Source organism: Ursus maritimus, unplaced genomic scaffold, assembly GCF_017311325.1.
Source record: "Ursus maritimus isolate PB19 unplaced genomic scaffold, ASM1731132v1 scaffold_19, whole genome shotgun sequence".
NCBI classification, from domain to species: domain Eukaryota; kingdom Metazoa; phylum Chordata; class Mammalia; order Carnivora; family Ursidae; genus Ursus; species Ursus maritimus.
The window spans coordinates 29,142,595-29,167,807 of NW_024424341.1; the positions used below are offsets into that span (position 1 = coordinate 29,142,595).

Here is a 25,213-nt window from a genome sequence, read left to right on the forward strand (position 1 = left end):
CCTGCCAATATTTCAGAGAGGTGAGTTTAAGGCATAGGTGAGATTATAAGGGTTTTAAGAGATTAAATTAAAATATAGGAAGCTGGATGTCTGAGCAACCCTATCACGTCTTGAGAAAACAGGTGGAGCCCAAGGTGAAGCTGCCTTTTGTCTGAGGCCTTCAGGGTTTTCCCAGTTTCTGCTCTGAAGTCTAAATGTAGGGGTAGTTTTGTATTTAGGGGTTTTTCTGGGTATTGATTTGACAAATTTACCATAAAACTTCAGAATAAAAAGACGCTACCTCCTTACAGTCTCATACAAATCTTTACCCTTTAAAGAGCATCTCATGAGAGAGACAGAGAGGCATAACCCTCTGTGGATAAGAGCTCCCGCTAGTTGTTATCTGAACTGCTGCATAAACATGGGATTTGGGGTCAGGCAAAGAATCTCCCTGATTAAAGCAGCATATGGGAGAGCCTGGCCTTCAGGGAGTGGTATTTTTGCCTTTCTTTCTTTCCTTCCTGCTATCTAAAAAGATTTCTTGGGGTGCCTGGGTAGCTCAGTTGGTTAAGCGTCCAACTCTTGGTTTCAGCTCAGGTCATCATCTCGTGGCTGTGGGATCGAGCCCTGTGTCGGGCTCTGTGCTCAGGGCAGAGTCTGCTTCAGATTCTCTCTCCCCCCTCTCTCCTTCACATTTACTCTGTCTCAAATAAATAAATAAAATCTTTAAAAAAATAATAAAAAAATAAAAAGATTTCTTATGGAAAAAAATTGAAGGATAATTTGTTAAAATTAAATTTGTTAAAAATTGAAGGATAATACAAACATGTATTACTTCTGTCATTAAAAAAAAATTTAAGGGGCGCCTGCGTGGCTCAGATGGTGGAGTGTCGGCCTTTGGCTTGGGTCGTGATCCCAGGGTCCTGGGATCGAGCCCCACATCTGGTTCCCTGCTCAGCGGGGAGTCTGCTTCTCCCTCTCCCTCTCGCCCTGCTCACGCGCTCTCTGTATCTCTGTCTCAAATGAATAAATAAAATCTTAAAAAAAAAATAAATTCAAGAACATATGTTCACACACAAACTGGTACAAGAATGTTCATAGCAGCACTATTCACAAAAGCCAAAAAGTGCAAACAACCGAAGTACCCATCAACCGATGGGATAAATAAGCTGTAACACATTCATACAAGTGAATGTTACTTTTATTCCATAGAAAGGAATACAGTACTGATCCGTGCTACTGATTTGTGCAATAACATCATGAATCTTGAAAACATTATGTTCAGTGAAAGAAGCCAGTCGCAAAAGACCACATATTATATGATTCCATTTATATGAAATGTTCGGAATAGGCAAATCCCTGGAGACAGAAAGTAGACTACTGGTTGCTCTAGGGCTGGGGTGGGGGTGGGGTTGAGGGAAAATGGGGAGTGGCTGCAAATGGGTACCCTACTGGATTGATGAGTGTCCCCTCCCCCCAAATTTAGAACAAAAATGTTCTAAAATTGATTGTGGTGATGGCTGTACAACTCTGTGGCTATACTGAAAGCCACTAAATTGTATACTTTAAATGGGTAAATTATACGGAATGTAAATTATATCCCAGTAAAGCTGTTATTAAAAAAACTTTCAAAGCTATACAAAAATGACAGGGTGCCTGGCTGGCTCAGTCAGTGGAGCACACGACTCTTGATCTCGGGGTTGTGAGTTTGAGCCCCATGCTGGGTGCAAAGATTACTTAAAAATAAAATCTTAAGGAGGTGGGTAGGGGAAAGGGGTTAATGGGGGATGGGCATTAAGAAGGGAACCTGATGGAAGAGCACTGGGTGTTCTATGTAACTGATGAATCACTAAATTCTACCTCTGAAACTAATAATACAGGATATGTTAACTAAAATGAATTTAAATAAAAAATTTTTAAAAATAAAATCTTAAGAAAAAAAAAGCTATACAAAAATGCTGAAGAACTTTGAGAAGGATCTTGAATAATCCCAACAGGGGGAGCTTTCCTTTCGTCAGTAATTTAGGGTGTGGAGAGGTTGAGAGTTAAATATTAGATACTGGTTAAAACAGGATGGGTTGCTAGGTCACTGCTGATCTGCTATACGGACTTTTGGCCTTTTTAGACAGAACTCTTTTAGCTGAAAGCCACAGAAAACCTACTCAAACAGGCTTAACTGAAACAACAATACAATTTTATCTCACATACTTGGGAGTCCAGGGTGGGAACTGGCATCCAGACAAGGTCATGGGAGCAGATTCTGGTTTCCTTCTTTATTGCCTTCATTCTCAAGCTGCCCGTCTGTGTGTGGTGGCAAAGGCAGCCACAGGCGGTCCCACGATTATGTGGCCCTTACTGTGCCTGGTACAAGAGGAGAGAGACTCTTTCTTGCTAGCTTTCGCAGCAGTTCCGGAACTGTCCAGGGCTGGCTCCCGTTCCTACGGCCAGGGAGTAAGGTTTGCTTCACCCCAGTCCCACAGGTAGAGCAGGAAAGAGTGGCTCTCCCAAGGAAGAAAGGCTGAGTATATAAGACATGTCGGCCACAACAAAGGAAGTTCTTCGAACATCAGCTCAGCCCCATAAATACTTGCCAAATCAATGTAGGAACACACAAAATGGAGCCACTGCAGAGTCCTTTCAAAGTATCACATTCCAAATTCTTATTCCATATTTTAGAGAAGCAATAACACACAAGTTAGGAAAGACGCCAAGGTCATCAGCCAGATGCCATTTTAGCAGAGAGAGCTGCTTCAATCAAGGATAGATTGTTACGTGTTCCAGAGTTCTGTCCGAAGAGATAGGTCGCTCTGGTAGAGGGCAGACCTCTTTTTTCCCCCCGACTCGGCCACAAGAAAAGCTAAGGCTTGTCCAGCACAAAGGAAGCAGCAATCCAGTGTAAACAGCTGGAAAACACTCTGCTACCAACAAGCTTGTTGCAGTTTGCCCTCCTTATTTGAACTGGTGATAATCCGGTGGGTTTCTGATCCAGGATCCAAAGGCCTGCTTTCGGAGCACACTCCAGGCTTCCTGGTAAGCAGATGCGCCCTCCTTGTACTCATGGTACGTCTCCAGCTTCCGCATCCTAATGCACACACACCAGCAAGCACACAGGTTCTCAGTCATCAGCTTGGCACGGTGGCCAACTGAGCCAGCAGCCGGACAGATTTCTAACCAGAGACCTAGGAACAGATCTAGGAACGGGAGGATTTCGGTATGCTTTCCTACAGCAATGCTCTCTCCATTGTAGGAAATTCACTAGAAAGCATCATGGATTGAAACAGGTGATAATAAACAATGCTAGTCTTGTCTGCTCCTAGTGGAATCAGATAAAACAGGAATAACTACTTTTTGGCTTAAAGTATTCTGGGAAATGGCTTACTGCAAAGAAGTTCCCTTCCTTATAAAACTCAGAGAAGACTCATGGATGCCCCCTAGGTCTACTATGACGGACCCTCCAAACTCCCAATGACTAGCTCAACTGTTTGTACCCACACACCAATCTTGACAAAATTCTTTTCCTTGACCAACATTAGTTATGCTTCTGTCCTTCTCCCAGGCCCTGAACTTTGACCCACCCTCAGCGTGAGCCAGCATCAGAATGTGTCGTGACCCCTTCTTAACAACCCCCCTCCCCCAAGAATCGACTGACCTCAAGGAAAGACACATCCTGTCCACCTGTCCCCTCACACTGACTGCACATCCTATCCCCCCTCCTGGTTCTTTCCAGCCTTGCTCACAGCTCCCCAGAAAGAACTCTTTCCTGCCCGCCCTAGAGGCTTACAAACCATATGACCTCAGCGTCCTGCTGCTGCTGTAACAGCCCCTCTCTCACTGCAATGATCCTTTTGAATAAAGTCTCTCCTGATCTTAGTTCAGATTTGTTTTCACTGACACACAAAATGCTTGGAACCCCCAGGTCAGTTTGATTCATTTTCCCAGACAAAAAAATGAACAAACTGACCACGGACCAAATTGACCGTGCGGCATCGTTACTGACAGCAGCATCCATGGTGGCGATAGCAAGGTGCTAGCCTCTTTACAGAGAAGTTTCTAGCAACGCCTTAGCTTCCCCATTGCTGTATGATAAAGAATTTGGCAGGTCTTGTTGCCAGTTGCTGGGAGGGAACCTCCAAACCTTCTGAATTTCCCCAGGGGTGGGAATGTCTTTGTTCTTCATGGTGGGCCCCTGTGATCCCGCCTGAGTTTAAATTTAACAAGGTCACTCCTGGTGGGCCCTAGACGATCAGGATAGGGCTGGCCATGCCAGAAAGAGTCCAGTGGGGTCTGTGCTATCAGTCTGACCTCCTGACCGAAGGGGGAGACGGCGAATGAGTTCAGTCACATCACATGGCCAACAACTCCGTCAGGCTGACATAATGAAACCACAATGAAAACTCTGGACACGGAAACTTGGGTCCCCCTTCTGGTTGGTGATACAGTAATGTGCTGGGATGGTGACATCCTGCGGACACAGACGCGTTGTGTTTGGGACCCTCTCAGACCTTGCCCTACGTGTCCCTTCTTTTAACTGGTCCTGAGTCATATTCTTTACAGTCCAAAGTAATTGTTCAGTATAGTGCTTTCCTGGATGTGTGAGTTCTTGTGGCTTGTGTCTGGTGTATGAAGTGAGGGCACCGACCTTGGGTAGTCAGTGTCTGAACTGCCCCCACCCACTTGCCCCCAGAACAGTTTTATAGTTCTCTACATTCCTGCTTGGGAGCAATTTCAACCGTGAAGCTGCAGCCCCCAACCACTGATGTGAACCAAAGAAAGAGAAGACAGTGACGTTCCTAACAGGCTCTACTGCTCCCCGAACTCTTACATGTCCGTCTTGCTCTCCATCTGGAGGAGGGTGAAAGGAGAGCCTGGAACGGGCCAAGCCCCAACTCCCCCCCATCCTCTGTAACTCTGTACCACTAAGCCACCTATCCTGCACACCTCAGATCTGCATTTGCAATCAGAGCCCCAGGGAGAGAGGAGCGCACGGGTGGTAATTAAGTGCCCACGGACTCCTGCCAAAGCTTCCTGCCGTTCGTAAGCCAGAATTAACCCACAAATCTTCCTAAATACGAAACAACACGGGTCAACGGTGTCACCTGAGGGAGTCTGGCCACTTGTCCTCTGAAATATTGCTTAGCAGTTTCTGAAATGATCTAAAGAGTTCCACTTTGCTGATCCGGGATCTGTTTGGAAAGAAACGACAAAGAGGTTTATTAGAAGTGTTTAACATGTACCAGCCCCTGTCAGAGACGCCGGGCTTCACACGGAGCTTTCTTAGGTTTGAAGGCGCCAGACCCCTCATTTCCACCTGTTCTTCACATGAAGAACATCTAGACCTGATTGGGGTGAGGGGGGAAAAGGAATCTCATCTTAAGAACTGTCATCAGCAGCAAAATCATCAAGGTGACAGGCTCGAATGAGGTAAACACGGAGATGGCATTACTAAACTCCCCCCAGGACACCTACCAGCCACGCCGGGCTACCTCTCCTCAAGGGAGCTGGCCCTGTGGGTAATAACGGTCAAGGCACTGCAACAGTTTCAGACTCGAGTGCTGGTCCCTGTGGGAACTGCGGTCATCAAGTTCACTTGGACAAGCACTGGACGTAGAGATTCCTGACTCTCCCGTGGGCACTGTGTCCTGACTCTCCCGTGGGCACTGTGTCCTGACTCTCCCGTGGGCACTGTCGGCTGTTGAGGCCAATCCTTTGCTTCTACCACGAAGCTTCATGCAGGCCATAGTTTGGAACATTGGGGGAAGTGAGAGTGGCCACCTGGCCACCAGCCCACCGGGGCCTTCTTGCTTTTGCCCATCCATGCCGCTGGGATCTGGCCTGTATGTGCCTCCTTCTTTCTCTCCCTTACACAGTTCATGAGCTGATTTAGAGTAGAGTAGGGAGCTGATTTAGAGTAGGGAACTAGGTGTGCCAACAAGGGGCGGTCTCATCTTTACACACCAGAGCTTTTGCTGTTCTCACAGACTATACCATCATCCTGGACACCGTGGCCAAACCAGGATACGTAAAATAGGGAAGTATCTGGTCTGTCAAAAAGTTCCCTCACCTGGCTGGCACCTAGGCTACTTAGCAGGGGGCCCTGAGCCCTCACATGCCACTCTGCCCAGGCCTTAACTGAGCTGGAGTGGCGGCTGGTGCTTGGGAATATAAGGTTCCTTTAACATTAAAAAAAATACCAAAGCCAAAAAACTAATGAAATTTATCTTGTTAACAGATTAAAGGAGAAATGTACATGTAATATAATTACAAGAAAAAACACGCAGGGAAGCATTTGTTAGAATTCAACATCCACAGAATGATTTAAAACCTTTTAGCAAACGAGGACTAGGACTAGGTATTTACGTCCATGAAGGGTGTCTATGAAAACCTGCAGCAAATTCATGTCCTCAAAATCAAGAATAAGACAAGGGCACTGCTTTTATCCAATGTGACACAGAAAGTTCTGGCCAGTAAGATAAGAAATAAAAGGAGTAACAGTTAAAACACAAAAACCAAAATCATTATTTGCTGATGACTATGATATTGTCAGTTCTAGCCAGGACAGGAAGTCAAGAAAAAAAAAAAAAAAAGGAATAGAGGGTTGGAAAAGGAAATACTATTTGCAAAAGACTGTTTATGTTAAAAAAAAAAATCCAAAAGATCGCAGGACCCTGAGGTCATGACCTGAACCAAAGGCAGACGCTTAACCGACTGAGCCACCCAGGCGCCCGCGCCATTGGTATTCTTAATCTCGCCCTATCTTTAACAAACTCAGATGTACTTAGGTTTTTTTTTTAATCACTCACCCTTTTCTTTTATAATCCAGTGAGGCATATAATGATCTCTCTAGGATGCTGTGGGATGGGAAGAGGATTTGCCACTTAAGGGAAAGGAGTAAAATGAAGCTTCTTGAAAATGAGGGTCCTTTACCTGGTGTCTGTTACTACTGCATTGTGTGTAAAAGAACACAAGGACTTAAATATTTTCTTCTCATATTGCATTAGTGTATTAAATGTCTCTAACATCCCAGTTCGAGTTCATATTCCCCACAGTTCTAAAAAAGGTGGTCCCAGGAAGCTAGCACGAGGGAATGAGCAGTGAGAAACCCTGAGTCCTTAGAAGGGAAGAAACAGACTCTTTCACACAGAATATGAAGCTTCTCTGGACAAGAGAAGGGGAAATCAATCTTAACAAGGTGTTTGCTGCAGGCCTGTGCCACATTCGCCCACGCTTCTCACCACATTCATGGGTGAAACACACTTTTAGTTCCCTTGCTCTACAACTGGGGAAACGGAGGCTCAGAGAGGTAAAGTAATTTGCCCAAAGTCACACACTGGGGAGAAAGGGATCCAGGAATTAAACATCAGTCTTTTGAACTGTAAAGCTTCTGCTCTTTCCCCCCTCCACGTCCTCCCGTATGGAGTCTGCCTTCTAAACGGAGACATCTACAACCTGTCAGAGACCTCAGATCATCTATTCCAATATCCTCATCTGACGGACACACATGCATGGAGGCCCAGAGAGCAACTGGCCTCGTCCAAAGTCACGTGGATATTGGAGACAGAGTGAGCGTGGGAACGTGAGGTGCTCCCACTCAACAGAGAGCACCAACATACTGGGACAAACTGGAGAACGGCACTACAGGAATTTGAAAAGAGAATGGTAACTGTGAGCCGTGATAGTGGTAGTTGAGCTGAGCTTTGAGGGCAAAAAAGGGTGTGGATTCTGAGGGAAGAAGAGCACTGAGATGTGAGCAAAGCACAAACCTCAGCCACAGTCGGGTGGGTGGGGCTGCTGCTGGCTGTCACTGCTGGCAGAGCCCAGCCGGAACTCTGCAGGAAATGTGGTGTGAAGGCCCACACACCCTGGTCGGTGGCTAACACCTGGTCCCCTGAGAGATGCAAACAATGGCCTGAAGCCAGGAGGCCCTTGGGGAAAAACAGCCAAAAATCTCCACCCCTAATTTTGTAACTATCACTCACTTCAACGGCCCAGGCCACCACGAGATAGTCTGGGTCTGGAGACTAGGCTATCTGAAGCCTGGCTAGAGGCTGCGAAGAACAAAAGTTCCTTTTTTAAAGTCTAAAGAGATGTAAGTTGTTATTGTTGTCTGTGTTGAGGCCAGCAAATAAGCATATCAAAAACAAAGAAAGAAATCCACCTGCAAACTATAATTTTTTATGAGGAAATAGTAAAGAGATGGAAAAACAACTCAGAGTGAAAAGAACTATAGTTGACGCTTGAATGATATGGGTTTGAACTGCACAGGGTCCACTTACACAAGGAATTTTTCCAATAAATACAGTATTGTAAACATATTTTCCTTATAATTTTAAAAAATATTTTATTTATTTGAGAGAGGTAGAGAGAATGTGAGCAAGGGGAGCAATGGGGAGGGACAGAGGGAGAGGGAGCAGAAGACTCCCTGCTTGAGCACAGAGCCAGACTGGGGGGGGGGGACACGGACGACGACGGACACGACCCTGGGATCATGACCTGGGCTGAAGGCAGACGCTTAAGTGACTGAGCCACCCAGGCACCCTCCTTATAATTTTTTTAATAACATTTTCTTTTCTCTAGTTTACTTTACGGTGAGAATATAGTATATAAGGGGGCGCCTAGGTGGCTCAGTCGGTTAAGTGTCTGACTCTTGATTTCCTCAGGTCATGATCCCCGCGTCGTGAGATGGAGCCCCACAATGGCCTCCACGCTGGGTGTGGAGCCTGCTTAAGATGCTCTGTCCCTCTCCCTCTGTCCCTCCCCCACCCCACTCGCGAACATGTGTGCGCTCTCTTTCTCTCAACAAAAAGAATACAGTATACGATACATAAAACATGAAATACATGCTAATCAACTGTTTATGTTATCAGTAAGGCTTCTGGTCAAGAACAAGCTATTAGTGGTTAAGTTTTTGAGAAGTCAGAAGTTTTTTATTTTATTTTTTGTTTTTTTAAAGATTTTTTATTTATTTATTCGACAGAGATAGAGACAGCCAGCGAGAGAGGGAACACAAGCAGGGGGAGTGGGAGAGGAAGAAGCAGGCTCATAGCGGAGGAGCCTGATGTGGGGCTCGATCCCACAACGCCGGGATCACGCCCTGAGCCGAAGGCAGACGCTTAACTGCTGAGCCACCCAGGCGCCCCGAGAAATCAGAAGTTTTATGTGGATTTTCAAAAGCAAGGGGTGTCAGAGCCCTTAAACCTCCCATTGTTCAAGGGTTAACTGTATCTGTAAATGGTGGGATCCTACAACAGTCACTCAGTGGCAGCTACTTACCTGAGATGTAAGTGCCTTTGGTGGAGAGGTCATTCCCCTGCAGCCCCTCCCACCCTCAGGCTATTAAAGGCTATGGGGAGGGAAAAGCAGAGTGGGGTCCTCTGAACATTTAGAAGAAGAAAAACCAGTAAGTCAGATGCATGAACCTTCACACACACAGGAAGTCTCATGTCCAGCAGACTATGTGCTCTACATGTTAGTAAAAGCCAATTTGAAGATGAAAAATCCTGCTTTCATGGTGCCCTTTTTGCCAGTCCAATCACTGTGGAGCTTCATAAATGATTCTTGGGTTCCAAGCTTGACCTGTGAAACCAGAATCCCTAGGGGTAAAGCCCAAGAAAGTGTTCTTTTCAAAATCTTCCAAAAAAAAAAAAAAAAAAAGGGTGGCAGGACAACTGGATCCATGCAAAAGAATGAAGTTGGACCCCTACTTCACACCTTACAGAAATGTTAACTCAAAACGGGTCAAACTCATAAACCTAAGAGCTAAAACTATAAAACTATGAGAAAAAAACAAAGCAAATCTTTGTGACGTTGAATCAGGCAATGATTTCTTAACCTGTGACACTAAAAGCACAAACCACCAAAGGAAAAAATAGGTAAAATGGACTTCAAAATTTAAAACTTTTGTGCTTTAAAGGACCCTTTCAAAAAGTGAAAAGACAACCCACAACCCACAGAATTGAAGAAAATATGTTCAAATATGTATGTGATAAAAGACTAGGGGCGCCTGTGTGGCTCAGTCGTTAAGCGCCTGCCTTTGGCTCAGGGTGTGATCCCAGAGTTCTGGGATCGAGCCCCACATCAGGCTCCTCCACTGGGAGCCTGCTTCTTCCTCTCCCACTCCCCCTGCTTGTGTTCCCTCTCTCGCTGGCTGTCTTTCTCTGTCAAATAAATAAATAAAATCTTAAAAAAAAAAAAAAAAAGACTAGCATCCAGATTATATAAAGAAAGCTTTCAACTCAACAATAAAAAGATAAATAAACCAAGCCTAAAAATGGGCAAAGGATCAGAATAGGTATTTCTTCAAAGATGATACACAAATGGCTAATAAGTATATGAAGAATGCTCAACATCAAAAGCAGCTCGAACAGTTATTAGGGAAAGGCATGTCCAAACCACAGTGAGATAGCACTTCACACCCACTGGAATGGCTACAGTGAAAAAGACAGACAATAATGAGTGCTGTAAAGGATGTAGGATAATTGAGACTCATACATTGCTGGCAGGAGTTTAAATTGGTGCAGCTGCTATGGAAAAGTTTGGCAGTTCCTCAAAAAAGCAAAAGAAGCAAGAAATCCCCAAGGTTATCATAGGACTCAGCAATTCCATGCCAAGGTATACCCAAAAGAATAGAAAACCCATGTCCGGGGCGCCTGGGTGGCACAGCGGTTAGGCGTCTGCCTTCGGCTCAGGGCGTGATCCCGGTGTTATGGGATCGAGCCCCACATCGGGCTCTTCCGCTATGAGCCTGCTTCTTCCTCTCCCACTCCCCCTACTTGTGTTCCCTCTCTCGCTGGCTGTCTCTCTCTGTCAAATAAATAAATAAAATCGTTAAAAAAAAAAAAAAAAGAAAACCCATGTCCACCTAAGAGCTCATTATATAAATGTTCACGGCAGCACCATTTCTAATAGCACAAAAATGAAATAACCCAAATGTCCATCGATGGAAGAATGGATAAACAAAAAGTGGTCAGATCCACACAATGGTATAAAGGAATGAAGGGCTGACACATGTTACAGCATGGATGAGCCTTGAAAACCTCATGCCAAGTAAAATAAGCCACACACTGTTTGATTTCATGTAGTGAACTGCCTAGAATGGACATATCCACAGAGATAGAAAGTCAACTCGTGGATGTCGGGGGCTGGAGGAGGGCCTGGGGAACGACTGCTATCAGGTGCGGAGCTCTTTTTTGGGGTCAGGAAGGTGTTCTGGAATTAGACAGTGGTAAAAGGTGCCTGCACAACCACCATCTCCTTCTGCCCCAGTATGCTGTACCTGGCCTGAAGGCACCTGACTGCTTTCTTTGTTGCTCCCTGCGGAAAACCATTGGCAGTGACATCCAGCGGCTGCTCAGGAACCGCGCTCCAGCTGATGGCTATGGAAAGACAAGATTCTGGAGTTAAAACTGTCCAATTTCCTGTGAATGTCAGAAGTGTTCTCACAAAACTATTTCCCTCTCTCTCCAGACCAGAGTCAATGGCTGCCACTCTGATGCTTGGCCTCCAGAATACAGTAACATAAACAGGTTCATCGTTCATCATCTTCATTAAAAGCCTAGGAACCATGAAGCACTTATTATTCGCTGGGCACACAGTCTATGCATGAAACAGAACTTATTTAATCCTCCTAACAATACTGATTAAGGAAATGACATATTTTTTCATCATAAGCGTACTCTTACAATCCCCATCCCTCTTTCACCCCTCCCCCATTAGTTTTATTCTCTAGAGTTAAGAGTCTGTTTCTTGGTTTGTCTCTATTTTTTTCCCTTTGCTTGTTTCCTAAATTGTACATATGAGTGAGATCATACGGCATTTGTCTTTCTCCGACTGACTTATTTTGCTTAGCATAATACACTCTGGCTGCATCCACGTTGTTCCAAATGGCAAGATTTCATTTTCTTCTATGGCCGAGCAATATTCCATTGCGTGTGTGTGTGTGTGTGTGTGTGTGTGTATACCACATCTTCTTTATCCATTCGTCAATCGATGGACACTTGGGCTGCTTCCATAGCTTGGCTATTGTAAATAAAGCTGCAATAAACATAAGAGTGCATGTATCCCTCTGACTTAGTGTTTGTTTGTTTATTTGTATTTATTTATTTGTCAGAGAGAGAGAAACTGAGCAAGCAGGGGGAGATGCAGGCAGAGGGAGAAGCAGGCTCCCCACTAAGCAGGGAGCTAATGCGGCACTAGATCCCAGGACCCTGGAATCATGAACTGAGCCAAGGCAGAGGCTTAACCGACTGAGCCACCCAGGCGTCCCTGAGTTAGTGTTTTTGTACTTTTAGGATAAATATCACATAGTGCAATTACTGGATCATAGGGTGTTTTAATTTTTTGGGGAACCTCCATACTGTTTTCCACAGTGGCTGCACCAGTTTGCATTCCCATCAACAACAGTACAAGGAGGTTCCTTTTTCTTCACATCTTTGCCAACACTTGTTGTGTCTTGTGATTGTAGCCATTCGGACAGGTGTGAGCTGGTATCTCACTGTGGTTCTGATTTGCATTTCCCTGATGATGAGTGACGTTGAGCATCTTCTCATGTGTCTGTTGGCCATCTGGGTGTCTTCTTTGGAGAAACGTTGGTTCATGCCTTCTGCCCTTTTTATTAATTGGATTAATTGTTTAAGAAATGATATCATTATTCGAAGATGAAGAACCTGAGGCTAAGACAGGGTAAGTAAGTTGCCCAGGGTCACACAGAGCATGAACCTGACTCAGTGTGGTCAAGCCTGATGACTCAGCTCCTAAGCTGCCTTCCTGGGCTGGGTGGATGCAGCCCCTCCCAGGCCCTTCCACGGTCTGGAAAAGAGTTACTCCAGGGCAAGTGGAACACGGATACCTTACCTGCGCCACAAGGAACAAGTCGGCTGGGGCCGTCAGCCCTTTTTGCCTGCACTGCACAGCGGCTCTGTTCAAACAGTAAACCTGACTGCTGTATTTTCACTTCTTGAACTCCAAAGCCTTTGGGTAGCGCTGAGACATTCTGACACCTAAAAGCGAGGGAAAATGCACTCAGTTTCGGCACGCTCCTTGAGGAAGACAGTGTCTAGGCCCGTGGACCACTTCATCATGCCTGAGTCTCAGGGAGAGGGTGTGACAGAACTGAAGTGAGATCATGCGAGTCTTAAGGCCGGAGGAAGATCCCTTCCTAGCTCTCTGAAGTGAAAACGATGAGCTGAGTCGCCACCCCTCAGTGGCTTCAGGGACACTAAACTCCAGTCCTGGTACTGGCTTTGAAAGATTTCAAACCCTTAAACAGAAATATTTACTTGTTAGCATCTGCTTCCTAAGGAATCCTCCAAACACACCAGAAACCAACTCTCCTATAATATAAAAGCTTCGTTTTCCCCTCTTGGGTCTTTCACCAGACCAGCTAGAAGCCAAGATGACGCTGCTTTGGAACCGCACAGACAGCAGCTTTAAAATCTCAGAATCGGGAAAGCATGGAAAACACAGAAAATGTCTTGGGCATAGTGCCTAGGGGCGCTTCCGTTGAAAACATCTTATTGGGATATAGTTTGTATACCACGGAATTCATCCATTTTAAGTGTACAATTTAAGGTTTTGTTTGTTTTTGTTTTTTACTATATTCACAGAGTTGTGCCACTGTTACCACAATCTAAGTTTATCACATTTCACCCCTGATAAGAAACCCTGCACCCATCAGTGGTCACTCCCTATGCTCTTCTCTAGCACCCACCAATCTACTTCTGGTTTTGCCCATTTTGGACATTTCACTCCATGAAACTGTACGCTATTCGGCTCCTCTCACTGACCACAGAGCTTTCAAGGCTCATCTGTGTGGTAGCTTGAGCCAGCCTTCGCTCCTTCTTGCGGTGAGTCTAGCACCTTCCATTTATCCATTCACCAGCTGATGCACATCTGGGCTGTTTCACTTTGTGGCTATGATGACTTGTACCGCTATGAACATTCATGCACAAGTTTTCATGTGGATGCACGTTCTCATTTCTCCTGGGTACACACCCCGGAGTGGAATTAGTGGGTCTGCTTCCTGGACTCGGGCTTGGGAGCGGTACATCTGACATGACAGGCCTCCACTGGTCGTGGCCTCACCCTGCCCTCATTTACCACAGCTTTAACTGGGCTCCTTCCTTAGAGAGACCACACTTGAGTGATCACCCTTTGTCTTTTATCTTTTAAAGAAACTGACATTGATGGTTTTTAAAAATTAGAGTAGCGATATATATATGTATATGGCAGAACAATTAGACAAGAGTAACCACAAAGAAGAAAAAACACCCATAGTATCACAACTCAGAGATAATCATACTAATACCTTGGTATATATCCTCCCACAATTTTTTTTCTACATGCATATATACTTTAAGACCAACATGAACTCATTGTATCTTTTAACTTGCTTTTTAAAAATTATGAGCATCTTCCCAGGTCAAATATTCGTCAATATTAGCTTAAACAAAAATCACCTAATCTGCTGGCCATTTCACTGGTTTCCTTTTCTTTCTTAAACATGACTACACACAAAGCTAAATGTTTGAGTACTTTCTTAATTATTTCCTTAGGACATATTGCTAGCAATGGAACCGCTGCATCAAAATGCATGGATGTTTTAAAGGCTCTTTGGACATCCTCTCAAACTGCTTCTTGGAAAGGCTGCTCTGGCTGTGACCTCCCTCCCTGCTCACCTCCCGGTCAGAGCTCTCTGCATGGCCTCCTGGCTGTATGGGCATCTCCCAATCACAACAGCTGACAGGTAGATGGGCTCTTCTAGAAGGTGCATCAACAGTGCCCCCTGGCATCCGAGGACGTTCCACCGGGCCAGCTTGTCACTGCAGGACAAGGAGCAAGTCCGGTCTCCCCGGCCAGGCTTCACTCGGAGCAGCCCCACCTGGTGATACGCAGCACCAGGCTTCCCGGAGTCTCCAGCTTCTCCAGGCACACACTTGGCTCCAGTTCTATAAACGTCCACCACTTTAGCATCACCGGGGGCCATTCCAGTGACAGTGGCCAGCTCCTGTGCAGTAAGATGAGAGCTGCCGATGCTTGGTGGGATCAGGCCACTTTCCTGATGGCCAGAACTCTGATGGTGAGCCACGCCATCAGGAATCCCAGGCTCAAGCCTCATCTTTTTTGTCACAGGACTACCCAGGTTTTCCCATTTCTTTGTATCATCAGGAGCTTCCAGGTCACCACTGGCTTCTACTGATGGGTTATTGGCCCAATCTCTACGGACAGGACAGCACGGCTGATCTTCAAACTCAAGCATTGGAATGATGGATGCGTCCCCACCTGCAGGAGAAGAAACTCCTTAAAAACCAGTGGTTCTCAAAGTGAGACCCCCGGACCAGCCACATCAATGTCCCTTAGGAACTTGTTAAAAATGCAAATTCTTGGAGCGCACAGTGGACTGCTGAATCAGAGACTCTGGAGGTGGTCCCCACAGTGCGTGTTTTAACAAGTTTTCCAGGTCCTTCTGATGACAGGAGAATCATTGTCTGAAACAGAGATTAATTCTGTTTTCCTAGTTGACCTGAGATGAATTAGGAACACTTCCCCAAATCTCCCAAGTAAGAATCCTTTGTGGATCTATCCTACCCAGACCCAGACCCAGAAACTCTGGGGTCGGGTGTAGGGGGAGGGGCGGTCTGGAAAGCAGAATACTGTAAAAAAGATCCCAGGCAATTCTCATCACAGGAAGTTTTGGAAACACCAGCTTAGACCAGGGTTTGTCAATGTTCATGGTACCGACATTTGGGGCCAGATAATTCCTTTTGTGGGGGCTATCCTTTACATCATAGGATGGTTAGCAGCTCCTCGGTCTCTACCTACTAGATAACAATAGCACCCCCCAGTCTGACCATCAAAAATATCTCCAGATGTTGCTAAATGTCCCCTGAGAAACAAAACTGTCCTGAGTTGAGAACCCTTGGTTTACAATGAGCACAGTTTCCCAAGTGCATTTTGTGGAATGTTATCCAGTAAGATGCTTTGGAAAACAAAAGTGGGAGGTTGATTTCATGGTTAAATATTTGGCAAAAATGTTCACAATTTCCCCATCTTGGTTTTGAGCATATCTTCACAGCTAAGACTCTGCAGTGAATTACACAAGTGGTGTTTCCCTATGCTGGGTTAGAGATTTCTGACCTAACTCTGTCCTTAAACAGAATCACAGAAAACCAGAAGTTAGTTAAAAGCACAGCTTCCCCTTGAGAAGCGAGCCACTTCTTTTTTTTTTTTTTTTTTTTTTTAATGATTTTTTATTATATTATGTTAGTCACCATACAGTACATCCCCGGTTTCCGATGTAAGGCTCGATGATTCATTAGTTGTGTATAACACCCGAGAAGCGAGCCACTTCTTAAAACACTAACGCAGCGTGTGTTGCTTTCCTTAAGTGTGTAAATAATACATCTGTAGCCTTTATAAGCTAAGAGTGGGAAACGCAAGAGATGTAGAAGTGGGACTGTTGCCAGAGAGGCTCGCTGCCAGACTTCCAGGGACCTCACAATGTGACAGTGACTTTGGAGCATTGACTGGGGCCCACCTCCCACTCTGAAGGCTTAGAGATTTGATCCAGACAGATGCTTAAACTCGAGAGGCTGACTCATGCTAATAAAACTCAAAAGTAAGAGTCTGAAACAGCTAACCAGTAACCAAATTATCAATTAGTAATGAGGAATAAATGCAAAGGGAGGCAGACAGTCACATTCTCCAGGTAGTGTCCTTTCCTCCTGCAGACAAACTATGTGTGGGCATCACAGTTCAAAAGATGACCCATTAGCCCAGGGCAGTTAGATCGGTGGTTTTAGACTGTGATTTCACAGACCAGTAAAATCTCCAGATTTTAAGATCAACAGAGGGGGTGGTCAACTTTGTATTCCATCAAGTAAGATCTTTAAAAATCCTAATTACCACTATCTATTTATTTTTTCCTAATTACCACTATTTAAAATAAAAAGATAGGGGCGCCTGGGTAGCGCAGTCGTTAGGCGGCTGCCTTCGGCTCAGGGCGTGATCCTGGTGTTCCAGGATCGAGTCCCACATCGGGCTCCTCCGCTGGGAGCCTGCTTCTTCCTCTCCCACTCCCCCTGCTTGTGTTCCCTCTCTCGCTGGCTGTCTCTCTCTGTCAAAATAAATAAATAAAATCTTAAAAAAATAAATAAATAAAAAATAAAATAAAATAAAAAGATAAAAATCTCATAACCTTTCCATGGAAAGAAATAAGCTTTTTGAAAAACTCACTGTAGTCCTGATTTTTCCCATCTGGCTACGGACCAGCCTGAGGACCACTGGTTCATGTGGTCTGATTCGGCGGTCAGGCCAGCTGTGACCCACAGATGCTACACCTGCACGGCATCAGCCAAGCCCTGGCTACTCAAAGTGTGGTCCACAGGCCAACACCACTGACACCACAGGGACATGGTTAGAAATGCAGAACCTTAGGCTTCATCCAGGACCTAATGAATTTGAATCCACATTTTATTAATATCTGTGGGTGATTCATATGCATATCATAGTTTGCGAAGCACCGAGTTAGGAAACATCCTTTGGTTTGGACCAGGACATCCACTGCTAATAAGAAAGCACAGATGAGACCTGCCTATCCCTGCGTGTCATTTTCCTGGCCTTTGACTCAACCAATTCTTTTCTGATAGACTCATTCTTCCTTAAGCTGTATTCTGTTTCTGATCTGAATTATGCCCAAGTCTTGACAGCTCTTCTGTCTCTTCAGGGCAAGTACCTATGTCTGCTCTAATTGCATGTGTTAGTTTTAAAGTTTACTACTTCGATGATGATATTATATCCTTACTTCAAAGGTTTTAAAATGAGGAAATTTTACTGCCATCCCTGAGCTCCTGTCTAAAAGAGTAGAAATTATTCTCCATTTTCAAGACAAAAAAACAGTGGTCACCCCGAGGGTATGTCTGGTCTTCCTGCCTGATGCAACCACAGCACCTGAACATCCCCTTATAACTCATCAGAATTTAACTTAACCAATCTTGACTGTCTACATTCCAGAAAGGACTATATGAGGCTAAGCAAGGGACTAGTTTTACTGCTATATACCCAACGTCATACTGTACCTGACATGTAGAAGAAAGTATCTGTTGAATGAATGAATGAACAGAATGAGTTCCAGGATAAATCACTATAGAACTCAGGGCTTTGGACTTCTAAGCCCAACTGCTGCTTTCAGACCTTTGTGGGGTTTCAGCTCGAAGCTTCCCAATCCTGACTGGGAACCGAGAACTGCAATGTCGTTCCTTGATAGGGAAGCGATCAGGCACTGTGGGCTGTTCAGAAAAAGGTACGGTCCACTACTTGTAGCTACACTGCAGCTAGAAGAGCTTTTTTGAGAAATGTATCTACAGATCAGAGGATATAAGGAAGTAGACAATGTAACATTAATCCACAGGCTTGACTATACTTACAGGGTGTATGGCTGGAGAAAAACACAAACAAGACGTCTGGTCTGAGTTTCCACAGCCCTCTCTCAGTTCCAGGGACAAAGATGCTATCCTCCTTCAGGGCGGCCGCCAAGTGGAGCTGATGGAGAAGGTACCTAATGGGGTGCAAGGTGTTATCAGAATGAATAACCAATCTCTGCGGTGAGGGGAAAGACTCTGGCTGGTTGATGACTAAGAAAGAGTTAACTGCAGACCGATGGGACTGGCAGTGATTTGGAATTACAAGAATGATCTAGACCAGTGATTCTCAAAGTCTGGCCCCTGAACCAGCCGCATCAGCATCATCTGTAATTTGTTAGAAATGCAACTTCTCAGGTCCCACCCCCAACCTGCTGAATCGGAATCTCCAGGGGTGGACCCAGCAATCTGGATTTTCACAAACGTAGGTAATTCTGATGCGCATCAAGCAGGAGAACAGGGTCTAGACCAGAGCTATCTGAAGTGTAGTTCACCGCCACCCGACATCATCAGTGTTACTGGAGAGCTTATTAGAAATGCAAATTCTGGGGCTCCCATGGCAAGCTAAGTCAGATTCTCTGGGGAATGGAAACTCCTTTACCTTTGGAAACTCCTCCTGGCTATGACCTCAGCATGGCTATCATTGAGGATGTCTCCTGTGGCAAAGACAGGACACTAGTGAAGACATACGGAACCTGGAGAGGCCGTTTCCTAGAAGTAGAATGCGCCGGTTTCCCCCGGCAGCCGGGATGGCCATGTAGTTCCTGGAGGGCTCCGTCAGCAAGTACTGCAATCCCTGACAGCAACACAGGGCTTCCTCAGTCAGCACTATTGACATTTTGGGTTAAAAAATTCTTTGTTGTGAGGCTCTGTCCTGTGGAAGGTAGGATGTTTAGTAGCATTCCTGGCCTCTACCACCAGAGGTAGGTAGCACAGTATCCTCCTCCCCTGAGTTGTGGCAACAGAAAATGTCCCCAGCCACTGCCAAACATCCGCTGGGGGACAACATCTCCCCACAGCTGAGAACTACTGATTTATAGAAAAATAGCTGGAGGAAAGGGGTCCAAGTCTTTTGTACCCTGATGTCACACTTGAGCTTGTGGTGATATGATCCCACCAAATTCAATCCACAGTGGTCCTAGAACACAGGAGGCAAGGCTGGGAAAATGGGGAAAGCAACCTTGAGAAGGAATCTGCTAACTGGAAGCCGGAGGTGAAGATGCCAGATATCTAAGGGATTTCCATATTCTTTTTGGTGCCCAAATCTCCATCTAATTCAAGATTGCTTTTGGGGGCCTAATAGGGAATAGCTAAGTCCAGGGAACTTTTGGTTTGAGCATGAAAATACTGGCCAACTTCCAATCCACACAGAAAGCACGTTCCTGGAGGCCTTTGCTTCCACTGTTTATTCCAATTCTGAAAATGAGTTCTGTCCTTCCCACCGGAATGATAGTCAGTGGGAATGGAAATGTCAGCCACCCCAGTGATGTGGCCCCTTTATCGGGAAGAGGAGAGGAAAGGACAAAATGCAGGGTGGTTTCCAAAGCTCCCTAGACGGGTGTTGTTTAGACCCCACCCAGGCTTACCGCTCTTCCTCATTTTGGACTGGCCTATGCATTTCGTTCCTGTTCCCATTGAGACAACTTCCTTTGTCACTGAAAGGAAAAGACTCAATCAGTAAGTGAGCTCTCATAATGTGAATGGTCCCCAGCCCTCCAGTTTCACGTGTGCACACTCCTCCAGAGCATTCCTATAGGGTGACCCAACCCTGGGCTGTGGTTCCAGCACCACCAGCGCCTGCCACAAGCACTGCGCCACCTGGTGGAGAGCAGGGGGAACAGGCCCACTACTGCAGCGGACACCAGCCAGGACAGTCCCCGCACGGCCATGAACAATTCTACTACCAGCTCTGACAGGGAGGGACGGTTGGGAGGTGAAAAGGCCTCACCTTGTGCAGGTCTGTTAGTGCCACCATGGGCCTGGTCAGCTGCAGGCTGTATCTTCACCACGGCTGCGAGTAATGTCCACTCACGGTTGGGCTCAGGCTTCCCCTGCTTGGGCAGCCTGGTCCTATAGTGCTCGTAACACAGCCGGGCAATCTCATCTGCGGTCCACATGGTCTGAGTTAGTGCCAAGCCTGATCAAAAACCACAACCATCAGAAGTACAGAAAAGAAAACCAACCCAAGATGCTACAATGTGCCCAGGAGCTTCAAAAAGCTTTCAGGGTAGCCCAACTGCGTTCATACCGAGGTTTTTCTATCTGGAACTCTCATGGGTCATTTCCTTCTACCACCTCCCTGTCCCCTCTCCCCCACCTCCGTTTTTCTAAGTAGGCTCCATACCCAGCATGGAGACCCACGCGGGGCCTGAACACATGACCCTGAGATCAAGACCTGAGCTGAGATCAACAGTTGGAGGTTTAACCCACTGAGCCATTCAGGCGCCCCTTCCCTTTTTGTTTTTAAGGAAAGATCAAAGAAGTCCCAGATTCCACCAACCCCAGAAAGACTTAAAGCTGTTTCTTTTTAAATGTTGGACATCTAACATGTATCTAATGAATCTGAACCTACTATTCAAAAATAAAAGTGCATGAGAGGGAGGTATCCTTGCTGCTCCAATTTTCATGTGGAAGTAGCACATCAGGAACCGCAGGCCTCAGCTGGCTTTGGGCAGACTCTAACCACACGCGGTTTAACTTTCTGGCAGATGTTCTTCTTGTCCATTCTCTTTTTCAGACTTTTTATTTTTCTCTTCTCCGACTTCCTCCCAGCAGATTGACTCTTTATCTCCCTCTAATAAATCTAATAAATCTCCATTGACGACCCCATCAAGAAAACAACTCTTCAACTTCTCCTGTAGTTTTATGAGGCAGGCGGGAGAAGTGATAAAGCCCAGAGCTTTCTCACCAGTCAAGCGCTCTCCTCTCAGGAGTTCGTGCTGGACTGTGGGCTTTGGAGTTACCCTTTGTGCGTTCTAATCCTGACTTTGCTACCAATTATGTGATATTGGGTAGACTACCTAGCCTCACTGTTTGTTTCTTTATCCGTTAAAATACAGATAACAGTAGTATTTAATCTATGGGTTATTATGAGGATTAAGGATTATTTATAAAAAGCAACTGCTACAATGTTAAGCATAATTAATGCCAACTGTGATTAATATTCCAAAAAGGAACATTTCATGTTCCTGATTGTCTTGAGCTCCTTGGGGAACAGGGGGGCTACAATGGCAATGTAAAGCAATGAATAAAAAACCGTTAAGCAGATCAGACGTGAGAGGCTACTTTGCTAGAAACTCTTCTACTCTTGACTCTATGCTCAGTCAATGATTTCATTTGGACTCAAATGTATGAAAAGCTTCTTAGCAGAAAATGAGATCATATGGTGATGGATACAGCTAAATCTTTTTTTTCAAAAAGGCTTTACTGAATCCCAATGCATGCAGCTTCTGAAAACTGCTATTTCTACAATGAGCCCCCAGAATTGAGTTAAATTAATTAAACAAGAAGGCCATTAGATTGATGTGGCTCTAATGCTGCGGTGGCCTATGTATGCGAACCATGATCTAAGTCTGTACCTGCCTCTAGGTTACAAAAGCAAAACACTAAGGATAACCAATCACAAACAGCCAACCTAGGCTTAAGCTACTTCCAATCAAGTAATTTCCTTTCTTGCTGCACTTTATGTAAGTCTCTCTCCTAGCTCTGATCTGCAGTGTTCCCAACCAATTTTGGTTTGCTGCTGCCTAAACAGAATTGATTTTTGCCCAAAAAAACCTCTTAAAAATTTTAATATGCCTCAGCTTCTTTTAAGAGTTCTAATGCGGAGGCCTGCTGTTGCAAAAAATGGTCATGGTAAATCACCACAGTGATTGAAAACCAGAATCTGGCAAGAACTGACATAAATTGTGACTTTGAAGTCAGAGAACCAGCATGTGATGTACCTCTCCGGGAAAAAGAAAAGCACCGGAGATCCTAAAATCATGTTTGGAAGGTATTTTTCCCTCTCACACCGGGGTTGCGGGTGGGGGGGGGGGCGGGCATCACAAGACCTCAGCGTGAAATTAAACCAGAGGCACATACCACGTACCGTAATAGCCAGGGAAGACAACTTGCCAGAAGTAACGTTGACTCCCTAAGATGATGCAGCCCAGAACTACTCCATCCTCTCATTCATGTAGTTGTCTGGGTGAGCGTGCATAGTAGCTGAAATGAATCAATGTTTTGCTAAACTAGGTCCACTAAAATCCAAATCCACTCTGCTAGATCTTGAGTAACTTCATATGAAACAACGGCTCAGTTGAACAGGCATTTTGCCCACAAGATCGCATGTTGCAACACTTGCAAAAAGCGTTAAGAACCCACTTCCTTTTCAAAGACAAGGCAAGTCGGCTGCCAGGGAAGATCAGGCTTTACCCTTAGCCCCCATCCTCAATATCCTGGGCCGCAGCCACTTCTCGGGGACCATCTGGACAATTACCCGAGAGGCTCTAGGCCGGTCAAATAGCGACAACCTCCGCGCCTGACTCCTCGGTGGCGCGGACGATGCTGCGAGGCCACACACCCCGCGGCTTCAGCGGATACGGGCACTTCCGGGAAACGGGACGCGCGCCCGGGGAAGCACCGTCCTCAGGACCACTTCATACACAAAACAGGGTCGGGAAGTCAGACCGAGGGCAGCTCACCCAGCAGCCTCGGAGCACCCCACACTCGCGCGCCCCCGGCCCCGCGACCCCACCGCCTCCCGGACGCTCCCCTCCCACCTCCAAAGTGAGTGCCTTCAGTGTGAGCGAGGAGAACGCGGTTCGTACCGGACGTGACGTCACAAAGAGGCTGCTCTTTCAGGCCCCACCCCAAGGGCGCGCAGTGAACAATGGCCCTTGTAGTCCTTCTGGGTTGGAGCTCAGGATTTAGGAGTCCCGTGTGTTGGAGCGCACATGTGAGTGAAGTGGCCCAATGGAAGCTGACTCCTTGGTAAGATGATTCAAATAGAAGAATGGGGGCACCTGGGTGGCACAGTCGTTAAGCGTCTGCCTTCGGCTCAGGGCGTGATCCCGGCGTTCTGGGATCTAGCCCCGCATCAGGCTCCTCTGCTGTGAGCCTGCTTCTTCCTCTCCCACTCCCCCTGCTGTGTTCCCTCTCTCGCTGGCTATCTCTTTCTCTGTCAAATAAATAAATAAAATCTTAAAAAAAAAAAAAGAGAAGAATGATGTCGTATCTTGGAACACTAGTCTGAATTTCTGTCTAAAACAGCGCTGTCCCACAGAAATATAGTTTGAGCCAGATAATGTAATTTAAAATTTTCTAGTAGATACATTTTAAAAAGTCGAAAGAAATAGGTGAAATTAATTGTAATCATATATTTTATTTAGCCCAGTGTGTCCAAAGTCCTATCATTTCAGCATGTAACCAATATTTTAAAAACCGAGATATTTTACATTGTTTTTTCATACTTTAAGAAATCTGGTGTGTGTCTTACACTCACAGTACATCCCAATGTGGACCAGCCACATTTCAAATGCTCAATAGTCACGTGTGGCTAGTGGCTGCTCTAGTGGATAGCATGGGTCTAAAACCTTCAGGTTGCCAGGAATAGTAGTACAGCTTGTCTGGATAATTCAGGAGCCTGTACCATCCAGCAATCGTATACCTCAGTTCCTAAAGATGAGAGAATTCACTTTTTTTCTTGGTACCCTTCAAAAGTTAGAGGAGACAGGAGTGCAACTTACTTGACCCCATCCTTCTCTCTAGTTCAGAGGAAAAGGGCCAGAGACTTCCTCCAAGGCTAAGGACCCTGCTCCTCATTCCTTTCTCTCCAACATCTTTAATCTGCAACTGCCTCCCTCTTCTGCCTTTAAAGAGGCACTGACCCTCGTGGGGGAATCATCAACCTCAGGGATCGGTAGCACCATCAATCTAGTCACATAAACTGTAAAGTGAGTTACCCTCCTTGTCATTTTCCTTCCCATAACCCCCAAAATATAATCCACTGCCACATCCTGTTGATCTTAACTTCCTGTCTCTTGAATACATCCATGCCTGTCCATTTCCATGGCAACAGCCCAGTCTGTCTTTCCTGTGGATTGCTATGCTAACCTCTAGACTGTCACCTTTCTTTGCCCAACTCCAATTTTCACAGAGCAGCCAGACTGATGTTTTTAAAACACAAATGTGAAGCCACTGCTCTGGTTAAATATTTTAGTGGCTTTCCAGCACTCTCAAAATACAAAATCCCATAGTAAGGCTCAGAGATTACTCAGAATCCCATAATAGGGCTCATACCACCGTATGACCAGCCTCTTCCTGCTTCATCTGATAGCATATTTTCATGGGCTTCTGTACTCTATCCAGTGTCACTGGCCTTTGTTATGCTCTTTCCTACCTCAGGGCCTTTGTGCTTGTTGCTACACCATGGAAAACCCTCTCCTTCTTTGACAAGTTAATGCTCTATCTTCTTTCAGATCTCAGATTCTAATGTCCTTGGGAAAACCTTCCTTGACTAGATCTCTAGAGTTTCTCAATACCCCATGGACCTCTCCTTCAAAGCATTTATTAGAACTGCCATTTTACGCAGTTAAAAAAAAAATGATTTATTAAATGTCTATTTTCCTTACAAGTCTAGATGCTTGAAGAAGCTTGAGACCATGCCTTTCTCTTCATTCCAGCACAGCAGTTAGCAAATTGTGGGCCTTCAACTGTTGAAGGAGGTAATGAGGACTTTATAATTACAGTCCTTCTGGCTCTCATCCTATTTATTATTTTTTCTCCCAAATCCCACAAACAAGTTGTCTCCTGCTTCAGTTCATGTCTCCAGCTTCCTT

At 45.5% G+C, this 25,213-nt stretch overlaps 1 protein-coding gene across 3 annotated transcripts; it reads right to left on the bottom strand.

Annotated features, from left to right (window-relative positions):
• Positions 1 to 1,808: 1,808 nt before the first annotated feature.
• Positions 1,809 to 23,449, bottom strand: ADAT1 (adenosine deaminase tRNA specific 1). 3 transcript variants are annotated; one of them, XM_008689721.2, is made up of 11 exons: positions 23,156 to 23,449; positions 22,483 to 22,598; positions 20,341 to 20,529; positions 19,979 to 20,047; positions 18,994 to 19,048; positions 18,399 to 18,529; positions 14,652 to 15,255; positions 12,829 to 12,974; positions 11,252 to 11,351; positions 5,076 to 5,162; positions 1,809 to 3,061 (listed from the first exon to the last, which is right to left on the bottom strand). In XM_008689721.2, exons 3-11 carry the CDS (start codon positions 20,507 to 20,509, stop codon positions 2,929 to 2,931), a joined length of 1,494 nt encoding a protein of 497 aa, XP_008687943.2. In that variant the 5' UTR covers positions 20,510 to 20,529; positions 22,483 to 22,598; positions 23,156 to 23,449; the 3' UTR covers positions 1,809 to 2,928. The 3 variants fall into 3 exon arrangements, with proteins under 3 accessions (XP_008687943.2, XP_008687941.2, XP_040489541.1); XM_008689719.2 differs by having other exon boundaries at positions 22,483 to 23,030; XM_040633607.1 differs by lacking the exons at positions 22,483 to 22,598; positions 23,156 to 23,449 and having other exon boundaries at positions 18,994 to 19,266; positions 20,341 to 20,414.
• Between the last annotated feature and the right edge of the window lie 1,764 nt (positions 23,450 to 25,213).